The sequence below is a fragment of the Phascolarctos cinereus genome, unplaced genomic scaffold (assembly GCF_003287225.1).
Source record: "Phascolarctos cinereus isolate Bilbo 61053 unplaced genomic scaffold, phaCin_HiC Scaffold_1;HRSCAF=81, whole genome shotgun sequence".
In the NCBI taxonomy this organism is placed as follows: domain Eukaryota; kingdom Metazoa; phylum Chordata; class Mammalia; order Diprotodontia; family Phascolarctidae; genus Phascolarctos; species Phascolarctos cinereus.
The window spans coordinates 172136751-172152140 of record NW_027555514.1 but is presented as its reverse complement, the minus strand read 5'-3'; the positions used below and the strand labels follow the sequence as shown (position 1 = coordinate 172152140).

General features: G+C 38.8%; 1 protein-coding gene across 18 annotated transcripts in view; it reads right to left on the bottom strand.

Moving 5' to 3' along the window:
* The window catches only part of LMNTD1 (lamin tail domain containing 1), a 218799-nt gene that overhangs the window by 20821 nt on the left and 182588 nt on the right, over positions 1-15390 (bottom strand). The window contains exon 12 of one of the 18 annotated variants that reach the window (XM_020965043.2): positions 9372-9642. The exons of the other annotated variants lie outside the window; for them this stretch is intronic. Within the exon in view, the coding sequence (XP_020820702.1) occupies positions 9619-9642 (24 nt within the window). The 3' untranslated portion in view covers positions 9372-9618. Of the gene's footprint in view, positions 1-9371; positions 9643-15390 lie in introns of those variants that run through there. 18 annotated transcript variants of the gene reach the window in all.

Genomic DNA, 15390 nt, shown 5'->3' with positions numbered 1-15390 from the left:
GTGTTTAGCACAAAATCAATTAAATTACTATACCTGGACTCAGGAGAACTGGCTTAAACCCATAGGTTGATTGTGGTCAATTCACTGAACACATCTGAATCTCAGTTTTTAATTATGTTAAATGGAGATAATATTACCTATAATAGCCTTGTCTGTTAATTGAGATGAGGATCAAATCAAATAACACATGTAACATGTTTAAACTATATATAAGTGTATGTGTGTATATATATATATATATATATATATATATATATATATATACATATAGTCAGTTCTTTATTATAAAATGACATAGCATATCTAAAGTGACTTTTTACTATGAAGCACTGGGGAAATGCAACTCATTAATATTATTATTTGTTATCACTGTACAACGGGAAGATGAACAGTATGCAAGAATTTAGAGATGGTTTGAGATACCAGATTCTTGTATGTCTCTTATTCCCCTTAGGTCCCAGGGAGGGGGACAGGGAGTACTTGTACATAGCAGGTATTGAAATGAATGAATAATCTAAGTTTTTGTTGCTTGTTGCCACTTCTAGACTGTTTTTTATTAGGTGTCATTTTTATAGTCCTTTAAGATTTGAAAAGCACTTTGCATATATAATCTCATTTTCTCCTCACCACAGCTCTGGGAAATAGGTGATATCATTATCTTATTTAATAGATAAGGAAATGGAGGCAGACAGAATTAAATGATTTGCCTTGTGTCATACTGGTAAAAAGTTTATGAGGCAGGATTCAAACTTGGGTTTTCCTTGTTCTAAGTCTAGTACTCTATCCACTCTGCCACCTAGCTGCCTCAACACTCAATAGCCAACATTCAACTTCTCATTTCATGTTCCTGGAATCTACTTACATTACCCCATCCTTACCACCTACCAACCTCTAGGACACTCTACTGTATTCCTCAATGACTTCACCACCTGGCCCATAATCTTTTTTTTTTCCACGAGGCAATCTGGGTTAAGTGACTTGCCCAGGGTCACAGAGCTAGTGAGTATCACATGTCTGAGGCTGGATTTGAACTTGAATCCTTCTGACTTAAGGGCCAGTGTCTGGCCCATAATCTTCCTCTGTACCTCAACACCTTTAATTGCCCTTTATGTTGATGACCCTTCCAACAATCTGTCTATACAATCTATTAGTCTCTTCAATTTCCCAAGCCTGTGTGCCTATTGCCCAGAATGGGAAGCTAAGTGAGGATATGGCTGGAGGCATTTGCCCATGCTCATCTGTAGACACTAGTTCTTGCTGGGGGAGAGAAACACATGAAGCTACATGTTTAGGATTGTGCGTCCTTGAATTCAGGTAGCGCCATACTCTCCCCTACTCTAGCCCTTGTAACTTCAACCACAGGATTTCTTGCAGTACTACAAAGTGACCAGTAGGGAGAACCAGAGACTAAGGAGTTTCATCAACTATCCCATTGACCAAGACTTGTGAAAACCTAATAGCTCTTTACTGTTTTTTTTTCTCCCCTTAAATCCAGAAGGCAATGAATTCCTGTTTTCAGCAGCACTTCCAGGCAGCAGACCTGGCCTCAGACAGCCTCTGGAACTTGACAAATGCTTTTACCGGGTGAATAGATGACTAACTTTCTAGCATTCCTTGTGCAAGTTATTTTAGGACCTTCACCCTTGGGGATCTTTGATGAACCACAGCAAGCTAGTTTTTGTAGTGTGCTGCCTCCCCGACAACAGAGAGACTCCTTCTGAACCGCTTGGGCTATGGGAATATTACTTCCAAAGTTGGAATAGATTTTTGGTATCCCCTGAAAGCCAAGATTTTTTAAAGTTAAATTAAAAAAAATCAACAAGAAGTTATTTTCTCTTCTTCTTGCCCTGAAATCAAACTAAACCAAATCAAACTCTTGCAACAAATATTCATAATCAAGCAAAACAATATTTCCATACTCACTATGCCTGAACATATGTGCCTTACTCTACGTATTCAGTTCATCACTCCCTGTCAGGAAGTGGGTAGCATTCTCTATCATTGTTCCTCTGGAATCATCATCTGGAATCAATCAATCATTGAACTGATCAGAGTTCTTAAGCTTTTTAAAACTGTTCATTTTTGCAATGTGGTTATTATAGTATAGATTATTTTCTTGGTTTTGTTTACTTCAATCGGCATCGGGTCATACAAGTCTTCCCAGATTTCTCTGAAATCTTCCCTTTTGCCATTTCTTATGGCACAGTAGTATTCTATTACATTCATATACCATAAATTGTTCAGCCATTCCCCAATTGATGGGTACCCACATGATTTCTAGTTTGCTTCCACAAAAAGGACAGCTATCAATAATTTTGTACACTTCGGATCTTTTTCTTGTTCTTTGATCTCTTTGTGGATATAGTTCTAGTAATATCACTGGGTTAAAGAGCTAAGTTTTCTAACTAGTTGATTTATGGTGCCCGCATGGGAAAGGGATTATAAAGAAAATGCCAGCTATCTAGCTTCTGAAACAAGATCTCTCTTGAAATTGTGGTTTGTCCATTTTTAAGAGGATCAAGGCATCACAGAGTCATATCTTGACTTGGGCATGAATTTGCTTTAAGTGAGGCAGAGCTGTACAAGTCATCAGCCTCATTCTCTCTTCCAGAGTCATTGAAGTCCAGTGGCAGGACAAAAGTCAGGATGATGGTGATAGCCTAGGATGTGGTGGATAACCTTGGCATCTTAAACATGTGGCCAAGCTGTAAGTGCTCCACAGCAGCTGCTTCAGCCACCTTCATGACTGTTGGAACAAATTGTTGTCATCTGACCAATTCTAATGGTGGAAGTCTTCACATGCTTGGTGTAGACATCCTCCTAACTCACAAACCTGTTTTAGCCCATCTGCTGAGACTGTTTACAGGGGTGTGGCCTCTGTGCATGCTACAGCTTCTTGGAGTCATAGGTAAGAATGGAGGGCCAGGTGGATACCAAATATGTATGAGCAGCCCTGAAAAGGACTTGGCAAGCCCTCACACCAGAGGTGCTAGTCCTTGAATATAGCCCTCTCATGAAATACTGTTACTTTAGTAGATAAATTTTTAGAGAGCTTAACTGTGGCCCACCTAGGGTGAATTAGCCTAGGTGGATGAGACTACTAACATGATAGTTACATTACAATCTGCTTTTGGTCACGGCCAACCTTGTGGCAGATACTCTGGCACCATCCTATCATCTCTCTCCTTTCTCAAGAAAGGAGAAGCCTGTGAAGGTCAAGGTCTGCTTGACTTGGTACCTACTAAGCAGGGTGGAGGAGAGTAGCATCATGCATACTACATACAGAGTGAGAGTTGACTCCAACCTCTCAGATACTGAGCTTGATGCTGCATATTTGTGTGAGGTGATTCTGATACCGAGTTGATTTCAGACATTCTAGGAGAGAGATACATGGAGAACTGACATACTAGGGAGGAGAGAGAGAGAAATACTTTGGAATGGCAGACACATAGGGAAGCAGACCAATTATGTCTTTGGACTTGAGTTCTAGAGACCACTAGAATGGATCTCCTTTTGGTGACAATGTCCATTCTTTCTCCTTATTTGAGCATATTTATTTATGTTATTCTCAACTGAAGAGTTCATTTACTCTTGTATATTCTTTGTCATATGCCAGTCTGTATAACTTTTATGATTTGTTTGCCATTTGCTTGGATAAGTGGATTTACTCATTATTTTGTGTGCTATTTTGTATAACCAGTATTTGGTAGGAAGGAGCTAAGCTGGAGAGTGTAAGGTAAGGGCTATGCTACCCTTTAAGACTGATTCAGGAACACAGACTTGTAGGCCAGACAGAAGTGTGGCAGATAGACATAATGCTAGCCTAATACCTCTCTTGGAGACTGAAGAAAAGAATAGCCGTCCTTGGCAGTTATCCTAGGCTTGCCTGTCATTTCTTTCCTCCTCCAAACTAGCATGCTAATGGTGTAGTCACTGCTCCTGGCCCTCCTTCTCTCCATAGAGGTGGGCCTGCCCTCCACTCCTTTTTATCCACGTCACCCATAAGCCATGTCTATACATTTAGATCATCTATGTGTACATATCATCTTTGTGGGTAATGGGCTTCATGGGCCCAATTTCATTGTCATTCTCAGTCTTACTCATCCTCATCCATCCATCTCCTTCTAACTCTTAAAATTGTACTCCAAGGCCTCTGTTAAAGCTAATCCTAAATATAGTGGATTTAGGGGCCTCTACAAACATTACAGACTTAGGGAGAGCCTGTAACCCTAGACCTGTTAAAAATTTGACTGGATGAAAGTCAAAACAATTGATGGGTTCCCAGTCTTGTCTGAGCCAGTAGTCCAGGAGACCAAGCCTATTTGAGTCTAAATGGTGAAATACGACAAGGTTCATTGCCCAAATATAGCCTCAAAATACCTTTTTTCCCAGTAATGGTGGGAACTGGTTAACTGGAGCAGCATACCACGTGGGCCTTGGAAAAGGTGACTTTCCTTTCACAGTATTGCCAGTTAATAGTAGTGTTAATTTCTTAACAAATGAATTTTATCAACAAATGAATTTCCTACCAAATCTTCCCCTCCAAGAATGGGATTTTGATGATGAATTAAACCTGATTGAGTAAGAAAAGTTGCCTTAAGTTCTTCAATTGTGTCATCAACCTGGTTCTGGGAATTCTGATCCTAACCACCTGGATCCATTTGTTGATCGGGCTATGGAACAAAGTCCAATGGGAATTCTTGCAAAAGAACTAGAAGAAAGGGATTTTAGGTTCCTCCACCTTCCCTGTGCAATTTATTAGTGTTACTGTTGTTACTCATTAAAAAAGGGGGGTAACTGATGCCCTGAGATAACTATAGGGCCCTGAATAGTATCACGTCTAAGACCTATACCCCTAACCCCTAACAGCCAATTTGATAAACAAGTTGGCAGAAGTAGTGACCAAATTGGAAGTAAGGGTAACATGCAGTTTGGTTTGGGTTTGAAGATGAAATAAAGATAAAATGGACTTCCAGAGACAGTACGGCAAGAATAACTGAATTATGCCTTTTGTTTATGTAATATCCTCACAAATTTTCAGATATTAATGAATTTCTTATGTTAAGACCTGCTAGATCAAGGGTTTATGGCTTATTATGTAATACACTTGCTTATTCCAGGGATCCTGTCTAGCACACAAAATAAATCCAAGTCATTTTCAGCATCTATACCAACAACAAATATTTACCCAGATGGACATATTCCAATTTAAGGAGATAGAACTTCTAGGGGCACATATAAGTTAGTTGGGGAGTCTACACAGATCTATACAAAATGGAGGCCATATTGCAATGGGGAACCCCTATGTCCCACAAAAGACATGAAGTAGTTCTTTAGGTTTCAAGGCATTAAAATAATTTTATCCCTGGATTTTCCCAGTTAATGGCACCCCTGATCAACCTTTTGAAGCTCTAATTTTTGGAGGCAATTAGGGTTAAGTGACTTGCCCAAGGTCATATAGCTAGTAAATGTCTGAAGCCGGATTTCAACTCAGGTCCTTCCAACTATAGTGTTGGTGCTCTACCCTTTGTGGGAATTCTGATCCTAACCACCTGGATCCATTAGTTGATCAGGCTACGGAACAAAGTCCAATGGGAATTCTTGCAAAAGAACTAGAAGAAAGGGATTTTAGGTTCCTCCACCTTCCCTGTGCAATTTATTAGTGTTACTGTTGTTACTCATTAAAAAAGGGGGGTAACTGATGCCCTGAGATAACTATAGGGCCCTGAATAGTATCACATTTAAGACCTATGCCCCTTACCCCTAACAGCCAATTTGATAAACAAGTTGGCAGAAGTAGTGCCCCAAGATTTCTTTTTTTTTTTTAAAGGATTTTCCTCCTTGGTGGAGGAAAATTATGTTAACTTGATGATTATAACTGCTCACTTTGCCTCCAAATATGGGGTATGGTTTGATCTTTGGTTTGTTCATGCCTAAATCGTACCACTGTAAAGTCTGATAAAGAATGCACAGCAAGTGGCACATGTCATTAATGTTTTTTTCCTTACACAGGAAGCTTATTTTTAATATTTAGAATGACTTGATGGTCAACAATGCCCTTCTTAGTAAAGGGAAAATGGTGGAGAGGAAAAAAGAGCTATTTAAACAAAAAGCATGTTATCATCTTTTTAATATATTCTGTTCTCTCACTTGGGAATAGTTTGCCCCTGCTATCAATGTGCTCCTTGGTAGAGTATCAGAAAAAGGCTTCTTTTAAAAAAAAAAGGATTAAAATCAGAAGATGAAGGAGATTATGGGACTGCAAGACAGAAGCCACTGCCACAAGAGGAGAATTCATGTAGTGTAGCTCTACTGGGAGTTGGACTTTGATTATAAAGGAACATCTGGATTAGAGGTCTTAGGACTAGAAGGCATCTTAGAGGTCACCTAGTCCAATAGCTGAGATTAGAACCCCATGGCTTCTGATGGAAAGCCCAGCGCTCTTCCCACCAGATTGACTAGACCGCTTAAATCTTTCAAAGTAGCCCATGTATACTATAAATCTAATGTAAGTCCCCTCTCACCCTTGGGACTCCAATTAGCTATCTCAGACTCTAGCTATTTTGAGGTCAGAACTATCTCCAAGTCATAGCTCCCCACCCCCCACCTCAATATGTTTATGTTTACCAGTCATCCAGGGGATATATGTAATTCTCCACAAAGAGTCTTAATGAAATAGCACACTAACAGAACATTTCCCCTATAAACCTTGAGTTCACTCTACTACAAATACACACACTCAGTGGAGAGTTTAGATCTGCATAGGAATTGCATGTGGTGTATGCACATAATGGAGAAGATGTGTGGTCAGAGCACTTGCACACACAGAATGAGTGTGACCAGATAATACAAATGGAAGAGCAACTCATTTTTTGGATGTTGGAAAGCTGCCCTTGCCATATCCAAGATATTGCAAAATCACATTGTTTCTAGCTTTGCAGTATCTCTTAGATCCATCCCCTTCCCTCCCCTCACACAGCTGCCATCCTAGTTCAGGCCTCATCACCTCGTGCTGGAGTATTGCAATAGCCTTTTGGTTGGTCTGCCTGATTCAAGACTCTCCCCTTTTCCAATCTGTCTTGAACTCAGCTGCCAAAAGAATTTTCCTAAGGAATAGGTCGACTGTATCTTTTCCCAAACTCATTAAATGCCAGTGTTTCCCTGTTACCTCTAGGATATAAAATCCTCTGCTTGATATTCACAAGCTGGCCTCTTCCTATCTTTCTGGCCATCTTACCCTTCGCTCACCTCCACAAACTTTGTGATTCAACTGTATTGGCCCACTTACTGCTCCTCACATGTGACATTCCATCTCCTGTTTCTTCACCTTTGTACTGGATGTCTCTCATGCCTAGAATACTCCTCTTTCTCACCTCTGCCTGGCTTTATCAAAACTCACCTCAAGTTCTACCCTCTGTGACCTTTTGAAGTCCACCCTAGCTGCTGGTGTCTTCTCTTCTGAGATTACTTTCTATCAACTATATATCTTCTACATCCCTAGTCATTTTCATGTTGTCCCCCATTAAATGTGAATACTTTGGTGGTTTTTTTTTTAAAGCAATTTAAGTGACTTGCCCAGGGTCACACACCTAGTAAGTGTCAAGTGTTTGGTTTGAGGCTGGGTTTGAACTCGGGTCCTCCTGACTTCAGGGCCAGTGCTCTATCCACTGCACCACCTAGCTGCCCCCAATACTTTGGTTTTTAAAATATATATATATATATACGCATTCATTTTTAAAAATTTTGAGTTCCTAATTCTCTCCCTGCCTGCCTCTCTTCCCTTTCCCTTCCTCGAGAAGCCAAGAAATTTGACGTAGATTATACATGTGAAGTCATGTAAAACATATTTCCATATTAGCCATGTTGCAAAAGAAAACAAGACCAAAAAAAACCCATGAAAAATAAAGCAGGTTAAAAAAAAAGTATGCTTAGATCTTCATTCAGACTCTGCCAGCTCTTTCTCTGGATAGAATTTTTCATTGTAAGTCTTTTGGAATTATCTTGGATTACTGTATTGCTCAGAATAGCTAAGTCATTCACAGTTGATCATATTACAATATTGCTGTTACTATGTACCCTGTCCTCCTGGTTCTGCTTATTTTACTTTGCATCAGTTCATATAAATCTTCCTAGGTCTTTCTGAAAGCATTCTGTTTATCATTTATTATGACACAACAGAGTTCCATCGCAATCATATACCACAACTCGATCAGCCGGAATGTGAATACTTTGAAGGCAGGAACTGTTTTTGTCTTTCCTTTGTGTCTCTAGAGCTTAACATAGTAAATGGTACTTAGGAATCACTTAATAAATGCTTGTTGACTATCTCACTGACTGTCTTCTGTTTTCAGAGATACTTCTAGGGATCTGTAAATTTTCAGTTCTTCCAAGGTGGTATTTTCAAAGGCAAGGTGTTTATTCCTTTCCTGGCCTGGGCTCTGATCTATGATACAGCTCTGCTTCCATGAATAGGAAAGAAGCTGAGTGATACTGCTGCAAGGAAAATGGTTTTTACCCATCTCTCATCATCCCCCCTAGCAACACATCACAGCCTGGTCTCTCCCAGGTTTCTCTATGTAATAAAATAAAGCAAATCCAAGGCAACCCATCTCTGTGAGAGATAAATGGTAGGGAGAGCGCTCCGGGCTTGGAGTAAGGAAGATCTGGGGTTGAATCCTCCCTCACTTTACACAAATGGTGTAACCGTGGGCAAGGCATTTGATCTCTTTCAGATTCAGTTTCCTCCTCTGTTAAATGAGGAAGTTGGATGTGATGGTCTCTAAGGTCCCTTCTACCTCTAAATCCATGATGCTATGAATATTGCTTTGCACACTGAGCCTCTCGATGCAGCCTATGATACCATTAGTTGTTTTTTTAAAAACTTTTTGTTTGCCATGTTCCTCTGAGAACTCAAATTGAGCTGTGATTAGCAAAGCTTACTGATCTTATTACCTATGTGACCTGGCTTCAGATTTCAATTCCATCACTTACCGGTTATGTAACCTTAGACAAATCACTTAATCCCTCGATGACAGGTCATAGGGGTAGCTGTAACTGGTGGTACACTGGATAGAGCACCAGTCCTACAGTCAGGAGGATCGGAGTTCAAATCTGACCTCACTAGCTGTGTGACCCTGGTTAAGTCACTTAACCCCAATTGCCTCAAAAAATATAATTTAATTTGATAAATTATAGGTCACAAAAAACTTGACATATTTGAACCTTAAGAAAATTATTTGATGAGGAGAATAATGTAGCTTTGACCTTTGTCAAACATAGGAAATGATCAAAAAGAGTGCTATGATTAGAGGTTCAAGTGTTTATAATCCCTACTATCAAGTATAATAAAATAAAAACCTGGGATGGCACTATTTAACTTATATGCAAAAAGGAAAACGTTTATTTTTGTGATTAAAGAAGACAGTCTTTAAATTTAAGATCAGATGTATTTGTATGGGGATTATTGTTTGGTTTCACAAAGTTCCATGATTTGTTTTCCTATGTCTGCATCTGCCAATGAGAGCACAATTTCCACGTAGTCCATGATGCTAAGGGAAGTTGAGTTTTTATCACCAAACAGTAATGGCAGTTTTGATACTCTTATGTCATTAATGTTCACTATCCAGGTAACATCATGGAATCCTAGAAAAGAGGTGGAGAAAAAAAGAAGACTCAGCAGTAAGTGAGCTTTTATCTCTAGGATCTTGAGTCTTGATTACATCATTCAAGTTTTTCCTTGATAGTCCTTTTTCTGATTCATGAAAGGTACTAGGTAAGACATTCTTTAACTCTGTTCAATTTAAATTTTGTCTTTGACATTTGCTGAGCCTAGAAATAAGGCTAATTGTAGAAACTCAGCAAGTTGGTGAAAGGCATTCAACAAATGGACCATTTGGTTTCTCCTGTGTGGATTATAAGGCTGATCTCTTTTGAGAGGCCATGGATTTCACTGAGAAGGTCTTATAGTATTTTGGGACTTGATGCAATCAGCACAAAATTCCCAGGAAGACCACATCATCTGTAGGGAATTCCTCTTCCATTTGAACCCTGTGCAAGACATTCTCCTTGACTCTGGTGAACAGCTTTGGTAAGCAAAGGACTGGTTTTCTCCAGTCTTGTGCATGTCTTAGAAAAGAATGGTTAGACACTTAAGAGAAGTATTTTTTTTGTGTGTGTGTTAATCTACTGCTGTAGGAATGCAGAACTGAGAGGACTGAAAAGGAGTCATACATGGCAAGGTAGCTCTATGGTGAGTCACTTCAATATATCTTGGCAGAAGACCAACTCTCACTTCAAATACTGAGATAATAACTCTTTACATCAGATGAAAAGTGGCTTATCCTATCATCTCTCTATGAAAGATGCATGTCAGCCAGAGGGCATTTCCATGAGTATTTATTTAGATAATTTTACAGGGTGAGAAAGTGAACCTCTCGGCAATTCAAGCAGGGCAATGTGGATAATGAGGCCTAGATTGGCCCTTTACAATCCTTTCTGCTTATTGAAATCCTTATTTTTTTTCAAGATCCAATTCAAATGCCATCTCCTACATAAAACCTTTTCTGATCCTCTCAGCTGGAAATTATCTCTCCTTCCTAAATTTCTGATCCCGCTTTGTTGAAATTCTCCTTCGAACTTACCACATTCTTAATTATTGTTATTTTGGTTCATGCCATCCTCTCACTAAACTGTAAGTTCCTTGAAGGCAGAGACTGTCATTTTTCCTCTTTTCTGTCCCTGACCCAGTCCCTGCCCTCACAGTGCTTACAGTCCAGGAAAGGGGGAGGAATGAATACAACAAATATACAAACAACTTACATTTCAATATTTCAATGAATCTATGATTTCTTTAACATGTGATATGCCTCTATTAATAAAGATAGCATTCCAATGTAAGTTCCTTGAGATCAGGGACTGTTTCATTTTTTCCTTTCTACTCCTAGCACCTAGCACAGCACTGGACAAGTGCTTAATGCATGCTTATTAATTGATTTCACAGGCATATGCTATTGATCTATAATACTCCACTCTTGATAAGTGACTGGCTCTTCCCCTTTAACAATCATTTATCTCTTAGAACAATAGGAAAATCTTACTTCTTGTGCACAAATGATTTGGAGAAATAGGCTGTAGCCTACTTACATCCACCATCCAACTCTTCATTGCCATTTTGGTCACCTAAAATTTTAAAGTTTTGGAGATTGCGCTATTCCAAGGTTCATAACCACATAACATTATTGGGAACATACTTATGTTAGGCACAGAGCAGTTTGGGATCACTGAATATACTACCCAATTTTTCAAGTGCAATTCTGCCTTCTATTCAGTTCTAGGCCCAGTCGATTTATAGTGTCTGTCTGAGATCCCACTGCTGATGGACTTTAATCAATGGACTTCCTATGTCATCATACAGAATTTTTTTTTCATCCATTTGGTTTCTCCTATGTATTATTAGGCTGATTTCTTTGGAGAGGCCATGGATTTCACTGAGGAGGCCTTGTAGTATTTTGGGACTTGGTGCAATTGCCCAACATCATAGGAACACCAGGAGGATCTCATTATCTGTAGAGAATTCCTCTTCCATTTGGACTTTTTGTGACACATTCCATTTCACTCTGGTGAACAACTTTGGTTAAGTAAATATCCCCCTATTCTGTCTCTTTTGATGATGATAGCTAGAAGATTGCTGAACAGAATTATTTCTATTGCTGCATCTTGTGGGATCCAAGTGTTTGCTTGGAAGACATTTATAGGAGAGTCATTAATGTTTCCTTTAGGTTTCACTAGACCAAATGCCCTTTCAAAATCATTGAACACAGTGGGACCTTGTATTGTCTATACCAGGGGTGGGTTACCTGTGGCCTTAAGGCCACAAGTAACCCTCTAGGTCCTCAAGTACAGTCCTTTAACTGAATCCAAACTTCACAGAACAAATCCCCTTAATAGAAGGATTTGTTCTATAAAACGTGGACTGTCAAAAGGCAGTACACAAGGACCTAGAAGGCCACATGTGGCCTTGAGGCTGCAGACTTTCCACCCATGCTCTACACCTTTCAGTTAACTATGTAATTGTGAAGATGTGCTCTGTTTAAAATTGACTGTGAAAGCCTGACTATCCCCTTCTCATGTTTTCATCAAAGCTACACTTTATAGCTACATTTGTAGAACATTTTCATCAGGAGAAAGTAAGCATATGGCTCAGTACTTGCTGCTGCCCTCTTAATCATCTTTTTTCTTTTTAGGGTAATAGCCTCATTTGGAACTTTTTCAAATCATCTGATACTCTTTCTTCTTTAAGATATCTTTTTTTTTTCTTTTCAATGAGGCGATCGGGATTAAGTGACTTGCCCAAAGTCACACAGCTAATAAGTATTAAGTGTCTGAGGCTGGATTTGAATTCAGGTCCTCCTGATTCCAAGGCCAGAGCTCTATTCACTGCACCACCTAGCTGCCCCTTCTTTAAGATATCTTGCAAATCAAGCCCTCAGTTCTTTCAAAATTGAATCACCCCCAGCACAAATTTCTTCTCGGTATACTTGATCTGGTCCATTTGCTCTTCCTCATTTTATTTTCTTCCATGCCATTTCTATATCCTTATATAGTATTAGGTACTAAGATTTTAAGACTATACATGTGGTGGTTCCTGTTTATAATGGTTTACCATTCTTACCTGTTATGTTTATAAATTTGTTTAGGCTCCATTCTGGGTAGAGTATAAGCTTGGTTACCATATTTCATTATTGGTAAGGAGACTGCATTTTCAGGCTGAAATATTTTCTAGGCTGAGGAAATTTCATGGGTTGTCACAGTCAAAGAACAGTAGTTGATAGTAATTGTAGTAGTAGTAGTAGTAGTAGTAGTAGTAGTAGTAGTAGTAGTAGTAGTAGTAATAGTAGTAATAGAATTGGTACTAGTCAGATGGCATTTAGAGATCCCAAATCACTAGTGTAAGTACAGTTGGGGGAATGGCCTCAGAAGGATTATTATATTATGGTATGTAAAATATAATATGTACTTTGTAGGAAACTTTGACATGTGATTTTGTATATTTGTATATGACTTCTGTATTTGCTGTGTTATATAAAATATGGATAGGTAATTCTTTGTGTTATGTATCTGCATGTGACTTAGGCTGTATGCTTTGTGATGCCAAAGGGCAATAAAACCATGCATATTCTTTGACCAAGCAATACTTTTACCAGGTCTGTATCCCAAAGAGATTAAAAAACAAAAACAAAAAGGAAAAGGACCTGTAAGTGCAAAAATATTTATAGCAACTCTTTTAGTGGTGGCAAAGAGTTGGAAATTGAGGGGATGTCCATCCATCAATTGGGAAATGGCTGAACAAGTTGTGATATATGATTGTGATGTAATGCTGTTGTGTTATAATAAATGACATGCAGGATGCTCTCAGAAAAACCTAGAAAAGCTTATATGAACTGATACAAGGTGAAATGAGCAGAACAAGGAGAACACTGTATACAGTAACAGCAATATTGTATGATGATCAACTGTGAATGACTTAGCTTTTCCTGGCAATGCAGTGATCCAAGACAATTCTGAAGGACTTAAAATGAAAAACGCTATCCATCTCCAGAGAAAGAATTGATGGAGTCTGATTGCAGATTGATGCATACTTTTTCTTTCTTTTTCTTGTTTTTTTTTGTCTGTGTTTTCTTTCACCACATGACTAACATGGAAATATGTCTCACATGACTGCACACATATAACCTATATCAAATTGTTTTCCTTTTTAATAAGGGAGGAAGGGGAGAGAGGGAGAGAGAAAATTTGGAACTCAAAAAATTTGAATAATGAATGTTAAAAATTATTTTATATGTAATTGGGGGGAAATAAAACATTAAATAAAAAAAATAAACCTGATAGAAGTTCTCAGGACCAAATTTTGCATGAGACTGTGATTGAGAGAAGGAGATTAATTGGTGTGGGGAGACTTCTGAGAAGAAAAATGGGAGCCAGGTGGAGATGCAATCATGGAGGTACTGGGATATAGCAAGAGTGATAGCAGCAGTGCATCTTGCTTGTCAGTTGCTAAGAACAATAAGGTGACCTGATGGAGTGTGGGGAAGGGAAAGAGTGGATGTGTGAGTATGGGTGGACGTGTGTGTGAATCTCCCACTGTGTCTAATGTTGTGGAAAATAGCAGGTGCCGCGAATTTTTTTTGGGGGGGAAAGGGTATGGGAATAGGAGAAGCATACATTCAGATGCCACAGGGCTGAATCTTTCCTTTGCAATGATTACCCAAGAAATATTTATTATTCCCTTGCCCACCACAGAACATGAGCCTCAAAGCAAGTTTTTAGCCACACTAATAATTTAGGAATGCCATCCTAATTTTGGGAGTGTGTGTATGTGTATTGTTTTGCTAATGTTTTAGACTCAATCAAGTATTTTACTTTTAAAATGTAAATTCCTTGTCTGGTCAGTTATTTTGTTTATAAATTGAGCTTAGGTGATTTTTGGAGGGTTTTAGTTGAGTTGGGAAGGGATCATAAGCCAGATGAGATATTCTTATCATCCAAATGTCGGATATTGAACCCATTAATCCATGTGAATTCAAAGTTGAATAGTATGCAAGAGTTTGTTATAAAAGAGATTAGACTCATAGATTTTTAAGTCTATGAATATATATGTACAGACATATTTCATATATTAGGTAATTTCTCTACCCTACAAATGATTTTATGATCTAATGGAGAAGGGGAGCTGAAAAAATGATGAATACTTTATGATATATGGAAGAGATATCTTCCTACAATTTACCTGCAGAGGGAATTTCAATATACCACATCCTATTTCTCTCTTGATTTCCATTACAAATTTGGAGAGTTATTTCTGTAGAAAAACTTTGACCCTAAACTCATACATTTAAAGTAAAAATTATGTTCTGAGTGTTATTATTTTGTCATAAAATGGTCACAAAATAAATTGTGAAACAGAAAGCACCAGAATACTCTGGTCAATACTCTATGAAGTGTCAGTGCAAGGCTGTGAGATGATAGGAAACACTGTCAATCAGCTAAGTTTCTCACTTTGGTAAAGGGTGGGCCTAGGGGAATGGGTACTCTCTTTACTTTGAGAAACAACACCTAGTAGAAGTATAAGCCCAGTTTAAAAGGACAGAAAGTCTTGTCAGATAGGGCAAAACATGGAAGAATGGCCACCTGAGTAGATGGTGAAGATGATAAAGAGAAGCAAGCCACGGATGAGAGAGAAGAAGCCAGTGCTAGTAATGGGGCTTCCATAGAGTGGAGAGGGGCTTCTGGAGACTGGGAAAGACATAAGAATGAGGAACCATCTTGGCCTTAATGTTTGGAGTTCTAATGCTCAACGGGATGATATAGATTAGCTGATGCTCTGAGACTGAG